The sequence below is a fragment of the Trichomonascus vanleenenianus genome, assembly GCF_965637985.1.
Source record: "Trichomonascus vanleenenianus strain CLIB 3782 genome assembly, contig: TRVA0_018S, whole genome shotgun sequence".
Lineage (NCBI taxonomy): Eukaryota > Fungi > Ascomycota > Dipodascomycetes > Dipodascales > Trichomonascaceae > Blastobotrys > Blastobotrys vanleenenianus.
The window spans coordinates 237595-262440 of NW_027481869.1; the positions used below are offsets into that span (position 1 = coordinate 237595).

Genomic DNA, 24846 nt, shown 5'->3' on the forward strand with positions numbered 1-24846 from the left:
GCAGCCGTGAAGATGTTAATCGACATGTATTGATTGATGCAGTTGCTTGTAGCATTACGGGATTTATTTGCCGAATGTATGTAACTGATAATGAAAATCTACATCTGTTGCCCCGGGCTCACGTGGCTGGTAGTGGCCCAATCTTGAACCTGCATTTGATCTTAAAGTACACGTTAATATTAAGACACATAGCCTGTGTAAATCAGATGGTGGTCTTGACAGCAATGGAGGATGTTGCTGTTACTGTATTTCATGGAATACGCATAGACGCATCATGACTGCAATCAGTGCTTCCGAGATATACAGCTGTATTGCATGTAATGCTATATATTGTGCAGCTGGTCAGCTGCCCAGAGTCGCCGGGGCATGAATTGCAGCTGCATGAAAAGCCAAATCACTCCTCGAGGATAGGTGGAAGGCGAAGAGCTGTTAATATCCACTGGCGCTAGGACTAAAATGTTAAGCATGATGGTAAAATTTTTCACCTTGTATCCTGGCCAGCCTACTGCATTGCGAGCTGCTGTAGGGTATTAACGTGTACCGTTAGTTAGGTCGTCAACAAATGATTCCAAATGTCATCAATCACTAACATGTTACATGTGTGTAGTACAAATCCGTCTTTCGTAGGACTTAGCTTTCAAACCACAGTATTCGCAATCATTCTTTCAGACGAGAGCAAGTCAAACTGTCATCAGAAGCACTTTAGCCAATGCGTTGCTCGAGATACTGTCCTTATTACAGGTACAGCACTGATCTTACTGTAGAACACCGTGCTTGCCTTGAAGAAAAAAAATGCAGATTCTTCATGCACCCAGAGATCTATTGAAATGTAATGGCGGAACTACAGTGTTTGTAAATTATTATTATTACCAGGTATTGTGGTACTCGCTGAGTAAGGGTTTTCGAAAATAGAGGGATACTTGGCGGACGCTTTCTCCAGGGGTTGCATTTTTTGTATTCGCTAGCTAATTTGAGCCCACGATTATGGTTGAATGAAACTTATGAACGCACAGGGATTGTTCTTGACTACCCGGTACTACAGTACTGTAGTATTTCAAATGACTTATTTTTTTGTCGTGCAGGAGTACACAGTACTCGAGGATGATCATTAAATCCTTTAGAAGCATCCCGAAATAAAGGACTTCTCTGACTACCGGTAGTTAAAGCCTTCAGATGCATTGAATAATAGCGCAGCTATGATCTATTTACAAACTACCGGTAATCAAGGCCTAATGTTTATCGTAGAAATCTCAATTGCAAGTGCATCTTGTCCTGGTACCATTTTCCTAATCTTTAAAGTACAATCTACTGGACCGGTAAATGAATACATCTGGAGCGTATCAGCTCAGTGGTCCATGGTTCTCACAATTCTCAATACCTGACTCTACTTAGCGATTGATCTAGGGCCCAAACAACTACCCCCGCCATTCCGAAGCGTTCTAGTCTCCCTTTGCAAACGTATGACATACAGCTCAGCACTAAACCGCTTCAACGATCCATAGCGCCTATAGTCGATGGTAGACTCATTGATAAGGCACGGGAACCACGGAAAAAAAGAAAACGCCCCCGCGAGGCTATGCGTTTTTGTTCCAACGGCACGCGCTGACAGCCCGCTGCGCATCGCCTGAATGTAATGTCCACCGGTATAGTAGTGTATATAACCCCTTCTTCTATAGCATTAGAAAGTCGAAACAGAACAACATGTCGAGCCAATCTAAGCGTCAACAGCAGCCACAATTTAACCTGCCGCCAGAGGAGCCCGTGCCGGACGAACCACCGCCTCCATACAGCGAGGTAGTCGCACAATCTGCATCTCCAAACAACTACAGCCCTCCTCCATCATCGCATTCTACTTCTCGGCCCCCTCCTCGACGCGTCCCAGTTCGTCCACCTACTAATCAGAGACCTACTGGTCCGCCTCGGCAGGGCTACCCTGGGGCATCTACGAATAGCTACAGCTCCCGCCCCAGTTCAAGCAATAGCTACAATAGAGCCCCGCCGCGTAATCCAAACCTGCCATTCCAATACCCTCCGGGGTATTGGTGCTACAAATGCAGCAATACCGGCATTAAGCATAAGAATGGCCTCTCCTGTCAGGATTGCTACGCCCGGTTCGCCCACCAGAGAACGGGGCCAATGCCAGTGCAATTTCTCCCTCCTGCTCCGACATTGTTTGGATTCGGACCTATGCCAATGATGCCCGTCGGGCCGGGAGTGGCTCCACGAGTAGTGCGACCAGGCGACCCGTCAATTGGCGGCGTTTTGTGCGGCAGGTGTCGTGGCCGGGGGCTCATTACCGAGTTCCTATTTGAAGAAACATGCCCTACATGCCGCGGCATTGGCAGGCTTTTGTAAATTATCTTAGAACTGGCTTTCCAATTCGGCCAGCGCCGACTGATGCTGGGGATATATCTATTCTCACAGCAGCTGATAAAAAGATTTTTTTTTTCAGCGGAGTATTTAATTGTCATTAGTCTATTAGCGAAACATGAAGGACAAATCTGGTAAGCTGTCTACTGCATTTTGAATTTGGTCATTTTCGCGCTGCCTTGATTCTGCTCTAGTTGGAGCTGGCTGTGACAGCGATACATTCGCTGGGGATACCGTCCCAGGTGTCTGCGACAAATTCGAGTGAGATTCCTTCCCAGGCGGTTGCGAAGGATTCGAAGGGAATTCCTTCTCAGGCGGCAGCGGTGCGGTAAACTCTTCAAACTCTCCAAAATCATCGTCGCCGTTGTCATTCGTATGCAGTTGAGATGGTTGTGGTGGTTGTGGAGATAGAAGTTGAAATGATTGTGGAGCTAGAGGTTTACGCTGTTTTTGTGCAGCTAGAGCTGGTTGTGAAGACAACTGGGGTTTTGGCTGCAGTTTGTCAGATGAGAACTCATCCAACCAACTCCACTCATCGGGGGCACTGGATTTGCTATTCAGCGGGGCCGTAGGTTTAGAGTCAAATATACTGAGATCCAGTGGTTGAGGAACTGGGTTTGCTGGCTCCAGCTTAGTTGGAGGTTTAGTCTCTCGGGTGCTGGTCTCTTCAATGGAAAATTCTCCCCACTGATCAAACCCATCATCATCTTCTTCATCGCTGGACTCGACCACTATTGCGGGGGATTCAGACTTTGGTGAATCAATTACCGATGGTGATTTGACAATTAGGGATGCCGATTTCTTCTTGGGTAGAGCACGAGACATCGGCTTGAATGGCAATTCGTTTGAATGACGCGGCGCAATTGGTATGGATAAGTCTCTAGTATGCCCAGCTGGCTGGGACGAATTTTTGAGAGGCTCAATTGGCTTGGATGAATCCTCGGCAGGCTTGGAATGCATAGGCTGGATTGGATTAATCGATGACAGCTCGCTGAAATGCGAGGATGCAATTGGTGTGAGTGGTTCCTTTGAAACTGTTCGGTCAACTGGCTCTATCGGAACACCAGCTGGCTTCGCAGTGCTTTGTTGGGATTCCTCAAAAGTCTCAAAGTCTCCCCATTCATCATCTTCAGCCTTCTCGTTAATCATCTCATTGTCTTTGCTAATTCCCCGAGAGTCGTCAGGAGAATCGCTAGTTGGAGGTTGTTGAGTTTTGTCGAACCCCATTGACAATGGAGAGCTGACCCTTGGCACATGTGATTCGCCTTGCACCGAAGCTAGGGCGAGAGCACTAGGCCGGGTCGATGACGGCTGGGGGTTCGGAGGAGGCGACTGCAGCGGAGGAGTTCCCGGCGGGACTGAAGGTCGTAGACCAAACATACTCGGAGAAGTCGGACTCATCGGAGGGAATGACTGAAGCTTCGGAGTAGTAACTTTGCTAGGTGCAGCAGAACTACTGGAACTTGACGACGACTCAGAAGCAAACCGTCCCATGGCACTACTAACTCTCGGTGATGGTTCGTTGACTAGAAGGGTCGAGGTATCGTTGTCAAAAAGTACACTAGTAGGCCGGGGACGGGGCTGATCGGTGACAACACGCCGCTGAGGAAGGCCACCTCCGTTCACCGCGCTAGCGGTTCTATGGTGATTCCGCCATCCAAATAGCGCTCTCCTCTTACTGGGGTTCTTCTGCCAGCCATGGACGATTTTGAGGACTTGGCCTTCGACAGCAGATGCCCGCCATCGCACAATTGGGTCCGGCTTAGTGTCTACGAGGACAAACTGCCGCGTGGGACGCGTGAACTGATTCATCAGCTTTCGCACCGAGCATTGCGAGTCTGGGTTCGGCGTATCAAGGACATTACCATCGGGGCCAGGGTTGTCAGTCAGGCTTTTGGCCTCAACGGATGAAAATAGTGTAGCAATCAATTCCGTAGCATTTCTACCATTGAACCCATTGGCCTTGCCAGGCTCATTAAGTTCGTCAACACTTGCTTTATCACCAACTTCGTTAGTATCGCTGAATTCAGCAAAGTCGTCAAAATCATCGCCATCTTCGTTTTCTTTTTCCCCTTTGCGTTGATCATCTTTCTCCTCAGTTTCATCGTCTTTCTCTTCACTTTGATCGTCTTTTATCTCTTCATTTTCATCGTCACCTTCCTCTTCACTTCCTTCGTCCTGATCGTCTTTCTCTTCGCATGTGGCATTGCTCTTTTGATCATTGGTAGTCGTTTCCTCTAAATGGCTATCCTCAATTGGTCCGGTTACCTCACTCAAACTGGTAGGGCTATTACGGGATACGACCCTATCATTGTCACTGTCGTTCGGGCATCTATTTAAGCTTTCAGATCCGCGCCGTTCCTCTTCGCCTTTGGAACTTTCCTCTCCATCAACTGAAGCTTCAATGTCGTCGTGAGCTTTCGTCATTCCACTACGACTGGCTACTCCGTCACCATCCAACTCTTCTTCCACCCCTGAAGGACTGGAGTCACGGGCTTCCTCAGGACCCAACTCCTCAACCCCTTCATCCGGTTCCAAACTCTGCTGCGAGGCAATTGTCGTATCAGTGGATCCGGGTCCGTAAACTTTATTTTGGTCGCCATCTGTAGGCCTAGACTCACTGATCTCGCTGATACTAGTGCTTCCACTACTCCGTCTATGCCACGGGTTGTCTACGGGCTGATCAGCGCTACCCCATGCATAGCTCGAGAACAGATCTGTATCGACTGCACCATCATCATCATGCTCTCTAGTGCCCTCGATGCGGTTCATTGCATCGCCATCGTTAGGTGTGTGAAACAGCTTCCTTGCCAAACCCCTCAGTTTGAGAGGGTCCCGGGTTGACTTATTTTTTCAACCTGCGCGGAAAATGCCGTCCAGACACACACTCGCATTGATTAAAAGGCATAAGAGTCACCAATTTACTTTGAATACCTGTCACTTCAAATTTTCCAATCTTTTTTTTTTTTTCACTTCCTCTATATTGAATAATGAGCGAGCCAAACGGACGGGCGACCCAGGCTGAACGGCGGAGACGCCCCAGCACTACTACGTGCGACCAACGGGAATTGCCGTACGACTACCCCAAATACATTGACCACTTGACACGGTCGCCTGATCCGCGGCCTGCCTCGCCATACACGGCCAATTCCGTCGACGAGGACGGTCTGTCATGGCCGAGTGTTGGTGCTAAGGAGCGGGCCGAGGAGTCTGAAGAAGCCCGGGCGCAGCGAGTGGACCGAATTGCTGAGGCCGTCAAGACGATCCTCACTGAGCTCGGAGAAGACCCGTCCCGGGGCGGTCTCCTCGAAACCCCAGAGCGGTACGCCAAGGCGATGCTCTTTTTCACCAAGGGCTACCAGACTACCATCAAGGACATTGTCAAGAATGCTGTGTTTGAGGAGGATCACGACGAGCTGGTCATTGTCAAGGACATTGACATTTACTCGCTGTGCGAGCATCACCTTGTGCCATTCTTTGGCAAGATCCACATTGGCTATATCCCGAATAACAGAGTGATTGGTTTGTCCAAGCTTGCTCGGCTGGCGGACATGTTTGCCCGGCGCCTGCAGGTGCAGGAACGCCTGACGAAGCAGGTCGCCATGGCTCTGTGGGAGATGCTCCAGCCCAGCGGAGTTGCTGTTATCATGGAGGCGAGCCACATGTGCATGTGCGCCCGAGGCGTCGAGAAGACTGGCTCGTCGACCACTACCAGTTGCATGCTTGGATGTTTCCGAGAGAACCAGAAGACTAGAGAAGAGTTTTTGGCTCTGATCCACCGACAGCGGCCTTACTAATTTTTGCTGCATCTTTATCTTTATAGTTTGATTCCTTCAACGGGAGTCGGTTCCTTCAACCCGCGATTGATTCGTACTTGCAATCCCGTCTTCAACATTACTATGGGGGCTATTATTTATTTAAATTGAATACGACTATTTATCTTGATCTGCAGAGGCAGCTAAACGTCTCCCTCCACATTATTCGTAAACTGGTATCCGTAACTTTGTCGGCTTGCGTTGGCATTTGCATCTGTAGAATTGGTCATTATTCGCAGAGTTGTTCTTTGGTATCCGCATTTTGTAGGATTGTTCATTTTTAGTTATCTATCTTTGTAGGATTGCTCATTTTATTTTGTATTTTTTGTAGGATTATTTTTTTTTTTTAATTGGTGTTGCCTTTGGTAGTACACATGTTAGCAGTATTCTGCCTTAATTGATTTGGTTTCTTCGTATGATTGGGTGATATCCTGGAAATCTTTGTAAAACTGCTTATTCGTTTGCCCCTGTATCTTTGAAAAAAATTGTTCATTAATCATGGATATCTGCAAAAAGATCAAGTTCAGTTGCTTATTAACTGGATACCTTACACACAGTGTAACGGCTACTTGTACTATTCGTTGCGTACGGCACTATCGGTGCGGCTGATATCAAAATTTCAAATGTCCACCACCCCCGTAGCACCGGAGTACTGTAGCACCGAAGCACTGTAGAAACGGAGGACTAATATACAATTAAAGATGCTAGAGAAAAGGCTACCACAGTTCCCTGATTTGGCTATCCAGATCAGTCTATTCGACAAAATTGAAAATGTGCAACAGATCAGAGAGGGGCTTCTATCCGGCGACCAAGACTACGCTTACGCGTTTGTAAATGCATCTACAATCGTGTCCTTTGAGCATCTCATGGCCGCAGTGTACCGAGCAGTTAACGACTGGCAGAGTGGCAACCTGAGGACGAGGTCAATTCACTCGGAGATTGTATTCTGTCTATCTCCTAATAACAACATTATGGAGGCGCTGAAGCGATTTGGCATTTCAGAGTCATCTAGAGCGCTCTACGCCATCAAAGTAGTAGAGAAAGGGGACTCGACGGACTACCACCGGTTCCTGATGGCAACCATCAGGGGCCAGGAAGTTGAGGTAAATGAAGAAAACATCCAGGCCCTAACCAACCACGCCGAGGTCAAGAAGAACTACAAGTCTACTGCGCTAGACACCGCTTCCATCACCGCCGCCATAACCCTAAGAGGCTACTAACCATTTAACCAATTTGGCCCAAATTTAACAATTCGCCCAAATTAAAGAACAGCCAGAATTTAACAATTCGGCCCAAATAAATGAGGGCCAAATATAACAGCTCGGCTCAAATAAAAGAAGGCCAACATTTAACAATTCGGCCAAATAAAAAGAGGAGCGATATATCATAGGTTATTGTGCAGCCTGTGGAGTAGGAGCCCGCTTCTCCTGTTGAATGTTGCACCCAATGCCAAAGAATGCTTGGACCAGAGCCTGCTGGTACGCCTGTTCAACCCTGAATCCAGACGCCTCGTACTGAGAGTTCCCTCGAATGTTGTCCATAAGCGGATCAAAGTAGTCCTCCTGTACACTGAATAAATACTCTTTTTGCCGGTCGCCATTGAATGGAGTAAATGGCGTGCCATTGGCGCCAATCGCTCGCTGCGCCAGCGTCTTGGCCCCCGAGCTCGGCGGCCGCACCTTTTGGGCAAACTTCTCTTCCAGCTCGCGCCGTCTCTGCCTTAGCCGCTTTTCTGAGTTCTGCTTGGTCATGCGAATAATATCCTCGGCGTTCCCTTCGCTTGTCGCCAGTTGGCGAAGCAGCTCTCTCTCCTGTTGCTTCCTCGCCTCCTCGTCCATCTTCTCCTCCTCGATCTCCATCAATAACTGCTGCTTCCTCTGCTGCTCCTGCAGCTGTAGCAATGCCTCCTGCTGCTTCTCCTCGTCGATCTGCCTCCTCGCGATCTCCATGATCTTCTCTCTATTCTGTCGCTCATACTCATGTAGCGTCCTCTCCGTCTCCTCCACGTCAACGCTGTTAACAAGATTGAACACGATGTTCTCGATCTCTTCGAGATAGTTGTTGTACTCCTCGAGGGAGTCAAAATCCTGCTCCCGCTTGTTGAAGATCCTCACCACTCGCTGGCGCACGTTCACCTCCCGCTCAATGCCAATGTCCTCAAATACCTGCTGCGTGAACTTGTGCTTCCTCAGCGTTTTGTTACAGTTCGGATACGGGCAGGGTGCTGGACCCAGAGAGAATATCCTGTCGACACAGGATTCGCACATCTTGTGATAGCACTCCGGGTTCACGAGGAACTTCATGTCCGGGTTCAAGTACCGCGAACTCTTGCAAATAGGACACACATCTCTTCAGTTAGCGAATCATTCTATCAAAACCTTCAGAATCCGTACCATTATCCGTATCAGTTTGGACCGTAATTCGGCTCATCTTGAGGGATCAGATCAGATTTGGTCTGTCGGTGGTGTACGTTTGGGATTTGATATCATCGCCGCTCTCCCCCGACCCCTTTTGGTACCTTGCGCCGGGCACCTAAGTTCACCGCTTAGCAAGCCAACGATAAATGCTCGGATTATGATCAATGTAATAGGCCATCTAGAACGACTGCTTCCCGCGGTCATTCTGGTGTTCATAGCTTTTATCGTGTATGCCTATTGCTACAACTATGCTTGGCAGGAAGTCGCCGTCTCCCAGGCCCGCGGAGGGGGCATGACTGCGTTGCTCGATACGATTTTTGCCTTCTTTGTGCTCATAGCGCTCACCTGCTGGATCCAGGTATTGAGAGTGGGCCCGGGCCACGCTGATGCGGTCCCTGTCGAGGAAGCGAGCGACCCAGAACGTATGCCAAACACCTTCCTATGCGATCCTCAGGGGTTCAGGCAGTACTGTTCGTCGTGCCAGAAGATTAAACCCGATAGGGCGCACCACTCATCGCAGCTGGAGCGCTGTGTGCCTAAGATGGACCACTACTGTGCATGGCTTTCGAGCACCATTGGCCGGGCGAACCACAAGCTATTTCTGCAGTTTTTGTTCTACGCCTACATGGTTCTAGGCTATATCATCATTACGTTGCCCATTTTCGCGCACAGCCATAGAACCATAACGGGCCAAATTGTCGCGTTGTATGCGGTAACAGGGGTGTGGTTTATTCTGCTCTCGGCTTTCTTGTTCGTTACACTGAGGCTGGTCCTTCGTAATCTGACGACAATAGAGAACTTGAATCCGGGCAGAGACTCACTGCCTATATATAACATTGCGATGGAGGATGGTACGAGGGCGGTTATTCGGCTACGGGTAGAGGATGTTAAGAAGAATGGACCGTACGATAACGGCAAGTGGAACAATTGGAGGCAGATGATGGGGCCCAATTTGGCCTACTGGATTCTGCCGATTCCGTTCACTCGGTCTAAGGATGTGTTCAACGAGAATCTGTTGAATGAGCTGCGCCGGCGGTTCAAGGCAAACGAAGATGGATACTACTCCATGGCCGCTGCAGGGCGGCATAGACCAGAAAGCGCTTCCAGCGTTGAAATGAAGACCATGACTACTGGCCCGACTAACCACACCGACGATTAATATTCAGTTTTAATCCGAACATCAGCAAAGCAATTGAGCATCAGTACCTTACAAAACGCGAATGCCAACACGGTAACTGCTAATACCTGGCAAAAAAGCAATTGACCATGAATACCTGGCAAAACACAACTGACTATTAATGCCTGACAAATCACAATTGTAACAATAACACCCGGCAGACGAATTGTAACCAATAATAATACGAACTATTAGAGCTTGCTTCAACAACAAACAACAATTAGTGCTTGCTACAGTTCATGTAATTTATCCTAATATAGCCGCTGCTCATCCCCTCCCCATTACACCACCTAGGGCAGTACTTAGGACCATGACTGGCTAAAAGTAGAGTTAGACTATATATCAGTTTTTAAGGGTCTCAATGAAACGCGAAATGGGGCCACTTATAAGCGGAACAGTCTATAGTTATTATTATGAGTTCCAGTGATCAGTCAAGAGTTGTAAAAAAAGGGTTAGTCGATGTTCCAGTTCTTAATAAGGAACTCAATGAATCGCCCCTCAATGCGCGATATCTCGATTGTCTTCATCTTGTTAAGCGTGACAAAGTTGCGCCGGATTCGGTTCAATTGCGGCAGCGTCAGCTTCACGGGAAGCTCGACCTTGTCAGGATAATCCAGAAGCTTGACTATACCTCCTGGAGAAATCTTATGCAGCTCCAACACAGCATTCACCACCTTCATGGTGATCCGGTCCAACTCAGTGAGGTAGTTCCCCGGCGGCGCCGCCTTGAGGACAGTAGCCCGGTTTGGGGGCTTCGGCTTCTGCAACACCAGTGTCTCCCAAATTTCGTTAATGGGCAACTCTTTGTCGACATACGGCACCGTGAACAGCGGAGAATCCCACCGCGACATGCCATTCGGCTCCTCGTACCGGAACAGCAACGCATCAAACAGATCCTGTGCCCATGCGTCTTCGCCTCGCCTGGAGTTCCACTCCCGGCACACGTCTTTCGGCGCGCCAACGTGTATCACGCACGAATTGGTAAATGCAGACTTGGCTTCGCAGTACAGCTGATACCGGAACCCTTTGATGTAGGTCATATTATCAAGAATGACAATAGTCGTCCTGTCGAGGTGGCGCTTGACTGCCGAGATCTGAGTGCCGCGGAGCATCTTCTCAGTCTGCGTGTTTCTATAGTTTTCCTTTGGTATGCTTAGCGACTCGTCGTTGATAAGTACGACGCTATAGTCCTTGAACGCCAAATCGGCAGCGATTTTCGCCTCGACCTTGGCCTTGAGATCCACTGCCCGAGTCGTCTTGCCCGCCGAAGGGTACCCAGTTATCATAATCAACGGCATGATAACGGCTTAAAGAGATAGATAGAGTCTCGACACCCGATATGTGAAGTTTGGTCGTATAATTTTGCGCCCGACATTTAGGTCCGGTCCACCACCCATTTCTTATCAAAGCCAGGGAAAATGTCGAAGTTCATCCCCAGATCGACATTTCCAAACTATAGGATCCCCATGGCAAATTTTCAGGGCCACCATAGGGTTGGGCTCCAACGCATGTATGCCTTGGCTCCGCAGGTGGACCTGGTATTGGAGCTGAGAGACGCCCGGGCGCCGTTATCGACGCGAAATGGGCTCTTTGATCGTATCCTGGGGTCCAAGCGAAAGCTCATTCTCTACACGAAGAACGACCTCAGCCCGATCGACCCAGCTATATTCGACAAGTGGCACCCCAGCACCCCATACAAGCGTATTGATTGCAGATCAGAGAAGGACGCTAGAGCCGTGCTCAACGTCGCCAAGGAGATTCACAGCCAAATGTTCCCTCCACCGCCGCTAGGGCTTCGCATGTTGATCACGGGGATGCCGAATGTCGGCAAGAGCACGTTTCTGAATACGCTGCGGCGCGTTGGGCTCAACGAGAAGCACAAAGTTGCTAAGACAGGCGGTATGCCGGGCGTCACCAGGTCGGTCTCCAATATTATCCGGGTGTCGAAGGAGCCTGACATTTATATTTACGATTCGCCTGGAGTGTTTGTTCCGAGGACAATCAGCATGGAGACAATGCTGACGCTTTCCATCATTGGTGCTGTCAAGCAGTCCTATGTCGACCCAGTCATCCAGGCGGACTATTTATTATACCATCTCAACAAATCGTATCCAACGGGGAGCGCGTATTCCAATTACATCAGCGAGCCTACTAACGATGTTGCCGTGCTGCTTAAGGGCGTCGCGAAGCGGATCAAGCGAGTCAAAAAAGGCGGAGAAATTGACGACGTCGGCGCAGCATTGCACTGGATCGACCGATGGCGCCAGGGCAAAGAGTTCAAGCTCCTTCTCGACGAACAGGACGAGGAGGCTTATAAGAGATGGAGCATGCAGGAGGCGCAGACTTTGAAGCACTTTAAAATGGACTTTGAGAAGGAGTCCAAGCGGTTTAGAAAGGGAGCACTTCTTTAATCATCGCTAATCCTCCCTATCATTCATCCTCTCTAATCCTCATATCGTACCAATTAATCCCCTCTAGCCCTCCATATAGTAGCAATATATCTCTCGCATCCTCCATATAGTAACAATTTATCCCCCCTGATTCCACCATATAATATCAACTGTGTCGAGAAGCGATTAAGACATGTCCATTTCATTATACTCTTCTTCGGCTGGCTGGTTCTGTTCCTGCTCATTCATCGCTTCTTCTTCAAAGACCCTGTGGCTGGCCATAAACCTATCACAATTAGCTAACTATCCCTTCATTTCACAGACGTGACATACAAGGATCCGTGCAAAATGCCGAGTTTTCGAATGTACTCTGCTTGAACTACGGCTACCCGTAGCAGGTTGTCCATGTCACTGATGTTCGCTTGCAGCTGGGCTAGCTGGGAATTCAAATGGGCCATCTGTCGGGCCTTGACACTAGAAGAGCTACTGTTCAAGGCGAGAGTCTGCCTTTTGTTCGATGGAACCATTGACTGTCTGAACATCGTTTCTCTCGATTGATTTGCCGTTACTGTCTACTGAGTTGTCGCGTCTAAATGTTTGGTGATGTTACGCGGACCCCAGTTGCCGGGACAACCCACCACGACCCGCTACCAATGGCAATGTATCGTCTAAATACACTGTAGTTGAATTGACTATGGAGCCTCCTTGGGTATCGTTTATAATCTCCTAGACTAACGATGTATAGAATGGCCATACAATATCCCAGTCAAGCTACCCGCCTGCGGAGCGTTGCTATGGGGGGTTTGGGGAAGGGGGGAGGAACAAGCCCCCAAGACCACTCACAGCTATCTGCGAGCCCAGCAATCCCCTCAAACTAGTAGTACACCCATTACAAATCGACCAAGAAATTCGATACCAATCAATTTTCATTCTACAATGCCCTCGTCGTTATTGGGACTCCCATACCACAGTGGTATGTGGTGCGGCACGATTACAGGGGGAGTCAGCCGTGCGGTGATGAAAAAAAATTCCGCGACGGTATTTTTCATATTTGAAATTTTTCCATTGATTTCTCTTATCGGACCAACTTATCGACTATGGGTACGCGAGTCAAGGAAGTGAAGGTCAAGTCCAAGAGCCGGAAGGAGGCCAAAGACCGATCTGAGAGAAAGGAAAAGAAAGAGAAGAACGTCAAGGTGGAAAAGGTAGAACAGCCACCCGTGGAGGAAGAGGAAGAGGAAGATGAGGTCGAATCTGTGGAGTCTGATTCCAAGAAGCGAAAACAGGACGAGCTGAGCGACAACGAAGAGGAAAATGAAGATGCTAAAGAGGAGGAGGACTTTGAGGACGAGAACGGCAATATCAATGCCCCATCGAGCGTGGCACTGCCACAGTCGGACACTCCAGAGCTGACCAAGTTCTCGGAGCTGAATGTGAGCCCAAAGATCATCAAAGCCGTCATTGAGAAGAAGGGCTTTGAAACCATGACGGCAGTACAGGCACGAACTATTCCGCCGCTGCTGGCGGGTAAGGACGTGCTGGGCGCGGCCAAGACCGGTTCGGGCAAGACTCTGGCGTTCCTGATCCCGGCTATCCAGCTGCTTTACTCGCTCAAGTTCAAGCCGCGAAACGGTACTGGTGTTATCGTCATCTCTCCGACTCGAGAGCTGGCTCTTCAAATCTATAACGTTGCTCTGGAGCTCACTGGCGAGCTGTCCCAGACTGTGGGCCTTGTTATCGGTGGTAACAACCGTCGAGCCGAGGCTGACAAGTTGGTCAAGGGTGTCAACCTGCTTATTTCCACTCCAGGTCGACTGCTTGATCACCTGCAGAACACCACCGGGTTTGTGTTCAAGAATCTCAAAGCTCTTGTCATTGACGAGGCGGACCGAATTCTCGAGGCCGGTTTCGAGGACGAAATGAGGCAGATTATTAAGATCCTGCCCAATGAGAACAGACAGTCGATGCTGTTCTCGGCGACCCAGACCACTAAAGTTGAAGATCTAGCCCGAATCTCGCTGCGGCCTGGTCCTCTGTACATCAATGTTGAGGCCGACAAAGATATCTCGACCGTGCAGGGCCTGGAGCAAGGGTACGTTGTGTGCGACTCGGATAAGCGATTCCTGCTGCTCTTCTCGTTTCTCAAGCGAAACGTCAAGAAGAAGGTCATTGTGTTCCTGTCTTCTTGCAACTCCGTCAAGTACTACAGCGAACTGCTCAACTACATTTCGCTGCCGGTCGTAGCGCTGCACGGACAGCAGAAGCAGCAGAAGCGAACTAACACTTTCTTTGAATTCTGCAATGCATCTCACGGCATCCTTATCTGCACGGATGTTGCTGCTCGAGGATTGGATATCCCAGCAGTTGACTGGATTATTCAGTTCGATCCTCCAGATGACCCACGAGATTATATCCACCGTGTCGGTCGAACTGCCCGAGGCTCTAACGGCAAGGGCAAGAGTCTAATGTTCTTGACGCCAAGCGAGCTTGGCTTCCTGCGATACCTTAAGGCCGCAAAGGTGCCTCTCAATGAGTATGAGTTCCCATCCAAGAAGATCGCCAACGTTCAGCCGCAGCTGGAAAAGCTTCTCAAGGAGAACTACTACTTGCACCAGGCTGCTAAGGACGGCTACCGGTCCTATCTTCAGGCCTATGCTAGCCACCACCTGAAGACTGTTTACCAGATTGACAAGCTGGACCTCGCCAAGGTTGCTAAGTCCTACGGCTTCGATATCCCACCAAAGGTGAACATCTCCATTGGCGCCAGTGGCAGAATCTCTAAGAAGGAACGAAACTATAACGACCGACGAAAGCGAATGAAACGATAGATAAAAATCAGCCTAGAAAAGGACCGTAATGTTATTAGAACGTGACCTCCAAATTCCAAATTTTTAAGAAATGGACAGCCGGGTATATGATTAAAACTGTGAATTTGAGAGAGAAATTTGGCACGCTGCCAAAGGCAGCAAGCTGGATTTGGACCTCTTTAATATCTTCTAAATTACTCCGTTTATTAGTACAACGTCCAGTTACAGAAACTTCTTAACCAAGAAGTTGAAAATACCGCAAAAGATCTTTTGCAACATGTCGTCACCACCTGACTCCTGCTGTTGCGTCTGCTGCTGCTGCTGTTGGGGATAAGACGACTGCTGCGGATAGTGATTGTTCTGAGCGCTTGGATAGCCGCCTGGCTGACCATGGGCAGTCGGTCGGTCAAGCTTGTGGGGCTTGTCTGGTCGGGCAACTTCGTTCCAGTCGACCTCACCACCCGATCCAGTAAAGTCAATAACAATAACACCTGCGTTATGCTTATCAATCGCGTACTTGAAATGGTTCTTCTGGCACAGCTGCTGCACTGCAGGTTTAATCTTCGCTCCGTGCTCAGAGTGAAGACCCTTACCCACAATAACGTCAAGATGGGAATCGCCTCGAGATTTGCAGGCTGAGATTCGCGTCTCGAGGATCTCAATAGCCTCCTTCACGTACAGCCCGTGAAGATCGATCTCATCCTCGTGAGAGTCGGCATTATTCTCTCGAAAGGCATACTCTGCAGCTTGGCGGTTATACTCGTCCATCTTGTCGCCGTGCTTCTTGGCCTCGTTTGAGAGGCGTTTGGCCTCCTCGCCGTCACCATTCTGATAGCACTGCTTGCTCTGCTCAACTAGATGGCCCCGCCTTTCATGCTCCTTCTGAGCGAGATCTCGTAGCCGCTTATACTCGCCGTCCGTGGCGTGGTTGTAGTCTCTGGTTGAAATGTATCCTATGTTCAAGTTAGTGCATGTCGCCTCCAACTTTGCCACACTCACTCCTTTCAACGTCAGCGGTACTACTCATGGTGCTGGTGGTTGCGTCAAGTGAAGAGCATTATTATGGGTCGCCAAATTTCAGGGCGTTTAGGCGCGGCTGTGCGCACAGGGGGAGGGTGATTTTCCCGTGTCGGAGATGCGGCTCTGTCTCATTCAAGAGAGATCGCAGAAATCACAGCTCGCTAAGCTTATTTAAATATTCTTTGGTTTTAGGAGCTGCTGCGCTAACAGCCTTATCTCTCTTCCTGGACTCAACATATCGAATTATCGGCTTAAGCTCAAAATTCTCGATTTCTTCTGCATACTTCTGTTGAATGAGCTTCTTCATTTGCTTCGACAAAGAATCCATAGCAATTGGTATCAAGCTTTGACGTAACAAAAGCGGGACAAAAGGATCGTCACAGCTTTTAAAGGCGGGTTGAACAAATGTGTTCATATAGGGAAGGAAATCGGGCAGACAGCTGATCAGTTTCGTGCTTATCTTATCTTTTTTACCTGCCCCAGTTATCAAATGTAGAATCCATTGAGTAACTTGATAGTGCCCCGTTAATGTATTCGGAAAGTTAGGAACTTCAGTCGACGATATAGCTCGTCTTTCTGGGTGAGTAAGCTTCTGGCAGAGCGCCATCGTCTCCAGTAAAAGTTGGCGTGCCGCTCTTAGCTCTGTCCCGCTTAAACTGTATATTCCAATTTCCTTTGAAATAACCTCAAGCACGATTCGTTCATCTGTGGATATGTCATGACCTTTATTGATCAGCGTCGTGAGGATCGCACGGGGCATATTAGAGATAAATAGTCTCTGTATGTTGGCTGTTTCGACAAAGCTGGGATTAAATCTAAGAAATCTAATCCAGCTGCAAATTTGCGACGACTTCAAGTTGGAAAAATACACCATTGGTGTGCCAGGCAATTTCCATTTGTTTGTTTCGCAGAGAAACTCCAAATAATCCAGATAGCAGCTTCGATTTCTTTCACACACATTGTTGGTAATCAAAAAGTCGTAAACGGCATCGAGAATTCTTCTCTTTTTCTTCACATATTTCGACTCTTCTGCAGAGTGCAGCGTCGTTAGATAAGAATTTGCAGGGTCCCCGGGAGAGCTGTAATTATCTTCGTCATATTTTTTAATAGAAATGTTCTTTTTCGGGGTAATCGATTCCGCTGGAGATATGCAGCTGATGCTTGAATCGAAAGCAGCCTCATTATTATTCTGTTTTCTCTTCTTTGTGGCGGCTACACTATCCTCTGATACATTAGGATCGTGTTCCATTGAACTGTCAACATTAGCATTACTCTTGCCACTTGAGGGTTCGGTATCCTCAGCGGATGGCGTTGATGCAACTTCGCCCGATTGGCTGGGCCTGTACAAAAATACCGTACCATCGGGATTCATCCCCAATTGCAAGCCCGTGGTGAGGCCCCTGTTTGATCTGGTCATTTCGTTTTTGCCATCTATTGTGGCTTTCTCAGGGATAGTTGGCATCGTGCGATGAGAGACATGTGAGACCGATTCATCGTCAAAGGGATTTGGGGAAGAGGCAGGGTTGCCATTCATGTCTAAAGCAGATTCCTCGTAAGCCTCATCAGCAGCAGATTCCGTGTGTCCTTCTTCTGCATTGTGGTAACGTTCTCTCTCATCATTCTCTATTGGACCCGCTGTTATTGCTGCTGCCGCTCTGGGGTTATTGGATTGGCCGTCTTCCATGGTACATGTATTCATGTCTTCCATTATGCGAGCATTTGCATCGCTAGGCTGTGATTCGTTATTCTCGGAACAGACATCTTGACCATTTTCCTGATCCTTTTTAGAATCTGCCCTGCTATCATCCTCTTCAACATTCTGGAAAGGCGCTACAGATATAGTGGTCGCTGCAGCCTCCGCAACACGTGGAATGGAGGTGGAAGGCCCGTGAGACTCATCAGTAGCGTGGTTGCCGTTCAGAATCTCAATTACCTCAATATCCGAATCTGAATCAGCCGCATTTTCTTCATCGGTATCCTCAATCAAAATACTTTCAATTGGACCATTGTGATCAGCTAGCAGATTATCCCTTGGCTCGGCGTTTATGATGGAAAAGTCCTCCTCTTGATAAACCTCTGTTCCATTAGCGTCTCCGCTAGCCACGTGAATAACAAATACCCCGAGATTACCATCCTCCAAAGAGTACTTGTAGCCATGGCCCTTCAAAAATTGTTGCATCGCTGGTTTAATCCTGGCGACGCCTCTCGAATGATTTCCTTTTCCAACAATAGCCCTTAGAGTTGATGCTTGCCCCTTTATGATGAGCAATCTCTGCCTAACCTTTTCGACTGCCTCGTTGACATAAAGCCCATGCAGGTCAACCTCCGTATCAGGACGATTCCGGTTTAGAATGAGAAATTGCTCCCGTGCCGCCTTTCTATGCAAATCATAGAATCTTTTCTTGTGTTCTGCTGCTAAAAGGGCAAAGTGCTTGGCTTTGGCGCCGTCTCCTTCGCGGTAGGCTTTGCGAGATTCCTCTACACATGATCTTCGCAGTAGAAACTGGTGCGCTGCCAAGGAGCGAAATTTAGCAACCCGTTTACTTGCATACCCTTCCGCCTCCCTCCGACAATTGTTGACCATCCGCCGGGTCTTGGACGACCTGGTCGTCCTCATGTTCGCCATGAACAGATTCAACTTGTGTTTGGCGCCCCAGTTTGAATTGTTGTGTGTCGAACCACTGCGCGCGCCTGTCGCGTTTTTTTGACGTGCGGCTGATAAATCTGGGTAGATACATTTGCCTGTGGCTCCACACTTTCATGGCATGTTAGCTTTTGAACATTATATTGTCAGCGCTGATCTGCAACTTGTGTAGTAGCTTTATCGATCCATATACAATCGGCTATACCCATTGGAGCTCAATAGTTCAAGCATATATTCTGGGGTTATACGCAATTGTTATTGAGCTAACCGTTTTGCCATAAGTACAAAGTGGAGGGCAACTTCTTACAATTGGCAAGCGGTATTTCAATAATACATACCTAAGTGTTTTTTATCTTATCAGAAACTATCGGTAATACCGGTACCGGTACACAGGTACCAGATAATCTTGGTAAAGCCTTCGAGGCCAGAGCCACCTAAAGATACGCCTATACACGGAAAGATGCACTTGCTAAAAAAACTCTTTCATATCAATTGGGTTCCACAGTCGTACCGGTACCACGTTTGTGCCATGGATTTTGGATATATATGTCCTGAGAGCGAAGGAACAAGTTCTCCGAGGATACCAGGGTGCAACCACCATTCAGCTCTATGGGATTGACTATGACTTGCTTACGAAGAGGTATTTATGGAGAGCATACGTAAATAATATCTTTAGTTAAATTTTGGAATTACCGTATTTAACATTACATCAATTGGAGCAATAATTGCCATTGCGATGGTTCCACTTGTGTTTGCCGGTACAAATCGACGTAATTTTACATCTTACAACCAGCAGTTCCTTTATATTGGTACTACTGTACTGTAGTAACGAATTTATACAAAATTGTACCGTATTGCCAATAACCACACAAATATTTTTTTACTCCTCTAATCGTTAACTGAACATTTGAACCAAATTCGCACCAGCAAAACTTTCGGAAACCAAATAAGGGTCCATCGATTCACCTCTTAATTCTGCACGGTCTCTTATCAAAGGCATATCGGCCTGCATAATTTCATCGACCACTTTGATAAAGCAATCACGGTAGCCTTCGTACCATGCGATGCGAAGGTCTCTCTCGAAATCATCTGTTTCTCCACTAGTGTGGTAATAATGGAGATTCGTGCGGTAAAACTGAGCAAATATGTCGTAATGATTAAGCGATTCTCTCCCTAGCGGCGCCACTACCTGTACCTTTTCGAGATTTTTCAAATGCTTTGTTGCTTCAAGGAGGAAGAGAGCTAAATCTTTGGACTCCAACTGTAAATAGTCAAGCTCCAGTTCTCTAAATCGATATTCCCTGTTCAAAAGCCTCATGCAACTAGCCATGAATCTTCGAGTCTTGCTCACTCCAAAAGGTGACGACGCTTCATATGACTTGATGAATAGCTTTTTGTCAACAAGTTGAACAAGTGGATGTACGGAATCGAGATTCGAATAGTCCTCAAGTATTAAACTCAGCTTGTCTAACATTCCACAGCACGCCTCCGCAATATTAATCAACATTGTAGGCACGGCCACGCTGTCGACATTGATAGTCAATGAGTTCAACTTGGGCATGTTTAGTCGGCACATGTTGAGTGTCCGAATCGACGTTGTTATATGATGGATATTACTTCCCTCAATAGTGAGAACATCGTCAACAGGCGGCCATAACTTGAGGAGGGAAAGATGCTTAATGCTGTCGGACAGAGTCAAACACTTAACAGCATCATTGCTAACGACACAAGTTAGTTCAAGCTTCAGACTAGACGACAGATGAAGTCTTCTAAAAAGATCTCTGACACTGTCCATTGATTCGTCATCGGCCGTATGTACCGAAAGTACTGTAACGGGTGGTGAGATCTTGCCAAGGAACTCTCTAAAGTGCTGAGTCAGAGGCACGCTCATTAAAGTCGTGTATATTCCTAACTCAGAGACATTGCCAAGATTCCTTAACCTAGTTATACCGTCGACGATATCTCTGTAGTCGACAGGATCGATCCTTCTTTTGAGGAATATCTGAAATTCCAACTGGGCCGCGCTTATAGCTCCGTCTTCTAGCTTTTTCAAAAAATAGTGTCCCTCGGGTTCGGTGAACATCGCGTCTGTAGAGTATATCTTAATCGATTGTAAATTGGGCAATGTCAGAAGATAGTACTGCATTTCAGTCGATAAGCCGTAATCAAAGTCCCTATTGGTCAGCTCAACCCTGTGGACAAGGTCCTTCACAGGATCTACAAAATTCATCAGTCTCTCGGGCTCAAATAATACATTCGACTTGGAAAGCAGCCAAAACCGCAGTTTGTTGCTAAAGGTTTGGACAGTCGTATCAAGGGCGACCTCCTGCCATATCATGGGGTTGACGATCTCGAAAAACTTCCTGCAGACCTCTCGCAGACTTCTCCAAGAATCATCTGCGTCCGCAAAGATGAGCTGAAGGAGCTCCACTGGAAGGGAATTTAATTGCATTAATTACGGTTCTCCTGTGGGAAATGTAGAAGGGTTAGTTTCGCACCGGAGATGAGTGGCACGATGATGCTTAGGGTGATACTGATAACGGGGTGCGGCTGAATGTGCGCTGGGAATCAGCCTTACATTAATATTCAGTTGCATATGGAACACCGTAGAGATGCAACGTAATTGTGAATCCGGTAGCTGTTCTTATCGATTTTTCGGCACTATGTCTATTGGATAATCAATTGGCAATTAAGACGCAGTGACATTATAATTCATAAAAAATATTTACACACTATTGATATTTACATTTGTTTCGTATCGTCCATAACTTTACCTATCAGAGCTCTGAGCTGAGGATAACCATTGCCCTGGGGGTTAATATAATCAACACCACGCTTGATAACTCTCATCAATTGTGGGGTCAGCATTTGAACGCCGTCCTTGCCTTCAAACAGCTTGGGGAGCTCCACATCAAGCAGGGTCTTGATTGCACGTTCGTCAGAGGCCCTGACGACTAGCGACGCCATCAACAACGCCATTGATTTATCGACCTTTGCATTAAGGATAAGCTTGTTCCACAGCCAGAAGAACTCACTCCATCGGCCATCATTAGCCAATGCAACGAGACCAAGCGCGACCATGTTCTTCGACCGCTCCGTAGTGATATCTGCCATGGGAAAGAGACGAAGAATGCCAAAAGAACGCGGGTCCAGCACTCCACGTCGCAAAGAAACATCTGGCTTTGGGTTTTTCAATGCTGAAAACATGTTTATGTAGCCAGGGGAGTACTGAATGCAAGATCGGTAGAGCAAAGTCATCAGAACTTCGCTAGTCGAGATAGGCCGCCCCATAGACCGGTACCCGATATCGAGGATCCGTAGTATTAGCTTGAACTTGTAGTCGCATTTCTCCATCCAAGTGTCGAGCGCGGTAATGCTATCAAAAGAGTCTGCCCGGATATCCTGAGCTGAATATGCCACTGTTCGTACTATGGTTTCCACGTCCCAGCTACTGGCTGGAACGCCGGCCGCTTGCTGGAATACTAGGTGGTCGACGAGCAACTCAAGCGGGAATTTGTTAGGGCTCGCCTTGTGGGCGGCCTGGAAAAATAGCAGCCGCAGCCGCATTTTGTATTCGTTAGCCAAAATCGGGAAGAAGCTCACAAACGATTGTACCACAGGACTCGTGTGGGTGAGCTGTCCGTCCATTTTGGAAACGTGGTTAATATGTGCTTTTAGGACCAGCCCTTCTGGGTCACTGAAACTGTGGGAACGAGCAAATGATACAGCGCCCTTATAATCTCCTTCCTCGACAAGCTCGTTTAGTTTTTTCAAATCAGGCTCATCAAGCTCATGCACAATTTTAGACTGGTCAAGGACCGGGTTTTGCAGGATATCTGACTCTTTCAGCTGCGACGACAATTGCCTGACAGTATGAAAGCCTCGCCTTGAACCAAGTTGTTTGTTGGAAATACTTCCAGCTAATCCTTGACCTCTGACCTCGCTCTCCATCTCGCCATCAAGCTGTTCTTTCCACAAGCTTTCGAGGTCTACCTGCTGACGACGATCACCGGTAAAAAGCTGAACGACAATTCCATCAAGGTTACAGCTCATCACAACCCACTCGCTCTTACGGGAGGCTGCAGTTTCAGCCTCCGACACGGAGAAGTACTGTCGCTTTGCCTTTCGCTTGAGCCGTCTCTGATGCACTCTGTGGTAGTTAGCGGTCAAAATGCCATCCTTGTCTGCCTGGACGCCAAATTCGTTCTTGACGAACTTTGCAAGCCCAGTAGCGGCACGGACAAGATGCCGCTCGCTCTTTGCAGAGGCCACGACCATAATGAGATTAGGACCGAACGATGAGGGCGGATCCAGGTCCCGCAGGTCCAATACTTCTACTTCCGTCAACCCGAGCTCCCTGGCCATCTGATGCACTATGGGCTCTAGCGAATGTGGAGAGCTGCCTGGCAGCTCGGGGATTGGCTCTGCATGGGTTGGCATTGACAATGCAATACTGTCAGGATCCCTCATGTACCAAGGGACCTCTGACGATGGTTCGTCTTCCTTCTTCTCTAAGTCCTTCTCCTTCTGTGGTTCAGAGTCATTAGCAGTGCGCTGTACCAGGTCCGAGTATGGCCGAAGAGATCCCCCACGAACCATCGAAACCATGGCGGGCGAATAGGTGTGACCCACGCATGAACGCTTGAGGCCTTGCTCAACTGACAAGAGTAGTCTTGGTAACACTCTCGGCACCATCATATAGTGTCTAATCCGACAGTTCTGCGCACCCTTATTAACCACGACTGCGGCGGGTGATGATGCGCTTCAAACTTTTTAGCTTTTCGATATGACGGGCCTGTCGGTGTTGCAAAAGCCGTTGGGAAGTTTCACGCGGGCGCAAATCAGCCGTATGATCTCGCTTGCGCAGGCGAACCAAGATTGGGGCCACCCGCGATATTGGCGTTCGGGACGCGTTTATTGATTTTCCAACGCGTCTTTGAAGACTCGAGAAAAAACGAGGCAAATGTCGGAGCTCGAGAGCAAGTGCCATAAGCTGAAACTGGAAATTAAGCAATGGGAATACGATTTTCGGGAAAGGCATGGGCGGGCTCCGTCGAAGGACGATGTGAAGGAAAGTAAAGAGCTTAGCCGGAAGTACAAAAAATACCAGTACTACAAGGGCCAGCTGATGACGTCTAGCCAGGCGCAGGACCCATTTGCGACGCCACGAAAGAACCGGCAAAAGACGGTAGACGAATCAGGTTGTCCGCTTACACCTTTCCGCGAGAAAAAGGATTTGTCCAAGGTGCGAAATGGTTATAGCTCAAATGAAGAAGAAAGCGAAGAAGAAGAGGTTGAGGAATATGCTGTTGGACCTACCCCACAGCTTAATGGCAGGGTACTGGGCCTGTTCGATTTAGAGGACTCTCCGGTGAAGAAGTTCGTAACACCCAGGAAGGGAGAAAGCGAAAGTTCACCGCAGAAGATTAGCAGTCCTGCGGTGAGGAAGCAGCTGTTGGCAACGCCTACAAAGTCTTCTTCGCCAATGATGAATGATCTCATGGAAACTCCGATCTATCTCAAACGCGTGTCGACATCAGATCCGTTATCCAATTCGCCCAAGAGGTTTTGTCGCAGTCTTTCTAATTTGATTGCCGAATTGAGGGAGATGAAAGAAAGTGGACAGGAAGTTGGTTCGGAGGAGCTAGACGTTGATGAAGACTATGAAGAGATAGACGATGGGTTTGAAGAGCATCTTGGAGAGATCGAGGGTGATGTTGGGAATGGCAGAGAAAGCAGCAGGGTGTACAAGAAGAAGGGTCAGAAGCGAACAACGAGACGGTATGTCATGCGGCCGACCTTAAACGAGCAAGATTTAGAGAAATGCGAAGGACAAGAAGAAGAAGATAAACCGACTCGAAGGAGGGCTAATAAGCCTGAGGAGAATTTCAGAAGATTGAAACTTATGAATTCTGGGCATAAAGGTGCACCACGGAATAGCCGGTTTAGAAGACGACGGTAGAAGCATAACACATAGAGAGCATAGATATTTATTCATGATTTTACAAAACTCAATTGAAATCTCATCTCTCTATATATGGGAAGTCAATAATGGTATCAACGTAATGATTATGAGAATAAATCTTAAAAATATACAAAGCTTGGGATTGATCATGCAACATTATTGTTCTGTACCTACTGCAAGTACATAGTAGTAGTAGTAGTAGTAGTAGTAGTAGTAGTAGTAGTAGTAGTAGTAGTAGTAG

At 47.9% G+C, this 24846-nt stretch overlaps 15 protein-coding genes across 15 annotated transcripts; 7 read left to right on the forward strand and 8 right to left on the reverse strand.

Moving 5' to 3' along the window:
* Nucleotides 1-1701: 1701 nt before the first annotated feature.
* HUA1 (Hua1p) lies at nt 1702-2355 on the forward strand (the record flags this gene model as incomplete). The annotated part of the gene is made up of 1 exon (XM_076684796.1): nt 1702-2355. One exon carries the CDS (start codon nt 1702-1704, stop codon nt 2353-2355), a length of 654 nt encoding a protein of 217 aa, XP_076541064.1.
* A 123-nt stretch (nt 2356-2478) lies between these two features.
* TRVA0_018S02498 (uncharacterized protein) lies at nt 2479-5142 on the reverse strand (the record flags this gene model as incomplete). The annotated part of the gene is made up of 1 exon (XM_076684797.1): nt 2479-5142. The coding sequence occupies one exon, from the start codon at nt 5140-5142 to the stop codon at nt 2479-2481; it is 2664 nt and encodes an 887-aa protein (XP_076541065.1).
* Nucleotides 5143-5360: 218 nt separating this feature from the next.
* On the forward strand, nt 5361-6167 carry FOL2 (GTP cyclohydrolase I; the record flags this gene model as incomplete). Its single annotated transcript, XM_076684798.1, has 1 exon — nt 5361-6167. One exon carries the CDS (start codon nt 5361-5363, stop codon nt 6165-6167), a length of 807 nt encoding a protein of 268 aa, XP_076541066.1.
* Nucleotides 6168-6886: 719 nt separating this feature from the next.
* CGI121 (Cgi121p) lies at nt 6887-7405 on the forward strand (the record flags this gene model as incomplete). The annotated part of the gene is made up of 1 exon (XM_076684799.1): nt 6887-7405. The coding sequence occupies one exon, from the start codon at nt 6887-6889 to the stop codon at nt 7403-7405; it is 519 nt and encodes a 172-aa protein (XP_076541067.1).
* A 171-nt stretch (nt 7406-7576) lies between these two features.
* Nucleotides 7577-8615, reverse strand: TFB3 (TFIIH/NER complex subunit TFB3; the record flags this gene model as incomplete). Its single annotated transcript, XM_076684800.1, has 2 exons — nt 7577-8532; nt 8579-8615. 2 exons carry the CDS (start codon nt 8613-8615, stop codon nt 7577-7579), a joined length of 993 nt encoding a protein of 330 aa, XP_076541068.1.
* Nucleotides 8616-8759: 144 nt separating this feature from the next.
* On the forward strand, nt 8760-9761 carry PFA5 (palmitoyltransferase PFA5; the record flags this gene model as incomplete). The annotated part of the gene is made up of 1 exon (XM_076684801.1): nt 8760-9761. One exon carries the CDS (start codon nt 8760-8762, stop codon nt 9759-9761), a length of 1002 nt encoding a protein of 333 aa, XP_076541069.1.
* Nucleotides 9762-10231: 470 nt separating this feature from the next.
* On the reverse strand, nt 10232-11077 carry KTI12 (Kti12p; the record flags this gene model as incomplete). The annotated part of the gene is made up of 1 exon (XM_076684802.1): nt 10232-11077. The coding sequence occupies one exon, from the start codon at nt 11075-11077 to the stop codon at nt 10232-10234; it is 846 nt and encodes a 281-aa protein (XP_076541070.1).
* Nucleotides 11078-11287: 210 nt separating this feature from the next.
* MTG1 (putative GTPase MTG1) lies at nt 11288-12190 on the forward strand (the record flags this gene model as incomplete). The annotated part of the gene is made up of 1 exon (XM_076684803.1): nt 11288-12190. The coding sequence occupies one exon, from the start codon at nt 11288-11290 to the stop codon at nt 12188-12190; it is 903 nt and encodes a 300-aa protein (XP_076541071.1).
* A 165-nt stretch (nt 12191-12355) lies between these two features.
* TRVA0_018S02652 (DASH complex subunit HSK3 family protein) lies at nt 12356-12627 on the reverse strand (the record flags this gene model as incomplete). Its single annotated transcript, XM_076684804.1, has 2 exons — nt 12356-12455; nt 12503-12627. The coding sequence occupies 2 exons, from the start codon at nt 12625-12627 to the stop codon at nt 12356-12358; spliced, it is 225 nt and encodes a 74-aa protein (XP_076541072.1).
* A 639-nt stretch (nt 12628-13266) lies between these two features.
* Nucleotides 13267-14997, forward strand: HAS1 (ATP-dependent RNA helicase HAS1; the record flags this gene model as incomplete). The annotated part of the gene is made up of 1 exon (XM_076684805.1): nt 13267-14997. The coding sequence occupies one exon, from the start codon at nt 13267-13269 to the stop codon at nt 14995-14997; it is 1731 nt and encodes a 576-aa protein (XP_076541073.1).
* A 201-nt stretch (nt 14998-15198) lies between these two features.
* Nucleotides 15199-16003, reverse strand: TRVA0_018S02696 (Smr domain-containing protein; the record flags this gene model as incomplete). Its single annotated transcript, XM_076684806.1, has 2 exons — nt 15199-15929; nt 15976-16003. 2 exons carry the CDS (start codon nt 16001-16003, stop codon nt 15199-15201), a joined length of 759 nt encoding a protein of 252 aa, XP_076541074.1.
* A 144-nt stretch (nt 16004-16147) lies between these two features.
* On the reverse strand, nt 16148-18622 carry TRVA0_018S02718 (uncharacterized protein; the record flags this gene model as incomplete). Its single annotated transcript, XM_076684807.1, has 1 exon — nt 16148-18622. The coding sequence occupies one exon, from the start codon at nt 18620-18622 to the stop codon at nt 16148-16150; it is 2475 nt and encodes an 824-aa protein (XP_076541075.1).
* Nucleotides 18623-19535: 913 nt separating this feature from the next.
* Nucleotides 19536-21092, reverse strand: TRVA0_018S02740 (F-box protein; the record flags this gene model as incomplete). Its single annotated transcript, XM_076684808.1, has 1 exon — nt 19536-21092. One exon carries the CDS (start codon nt 21090-21092, stop codon nt 19536-19538), a length of 1557 nt encoding a protein of 518 aa, XP_076541076.1.
* Nucleotides 21093-21382: 290 nt separating this feature from the next.
* Nucleotides 21383-23248, reverse strand: ATP25 (Atp25p; the record flags this gene model as incomplete). The annotated part of the gene is made up of 1 exon (XM_076684809.1): nt 21383-23248. One exon carries the CDS (start codon nt 23246-23248, stop codon nt 21383-21385), a length of 1866 nt encoding a protein of 621 aa, XP_076541077.1.
* Nucleotides 23249-23603: 355 nt separating this feature from the next.
* Nucleotides 23604-24602, forward strand: SLD2 (Sld2p; the record flags this gene model as incomplete). The annotated part of the gene is made up of 1 exon (XM_076684810.1): nt 23604-24602. The coding sequence occupies one exon, from the start codon at nt 23604-23606 to the stop codon at nt 24600-24602; it is 999 nt and encodes a 332-aa protein (XP_076541078.1).
* Between the last annotated feature and the right edge of the window lie 244 nt (nt 24603-24846).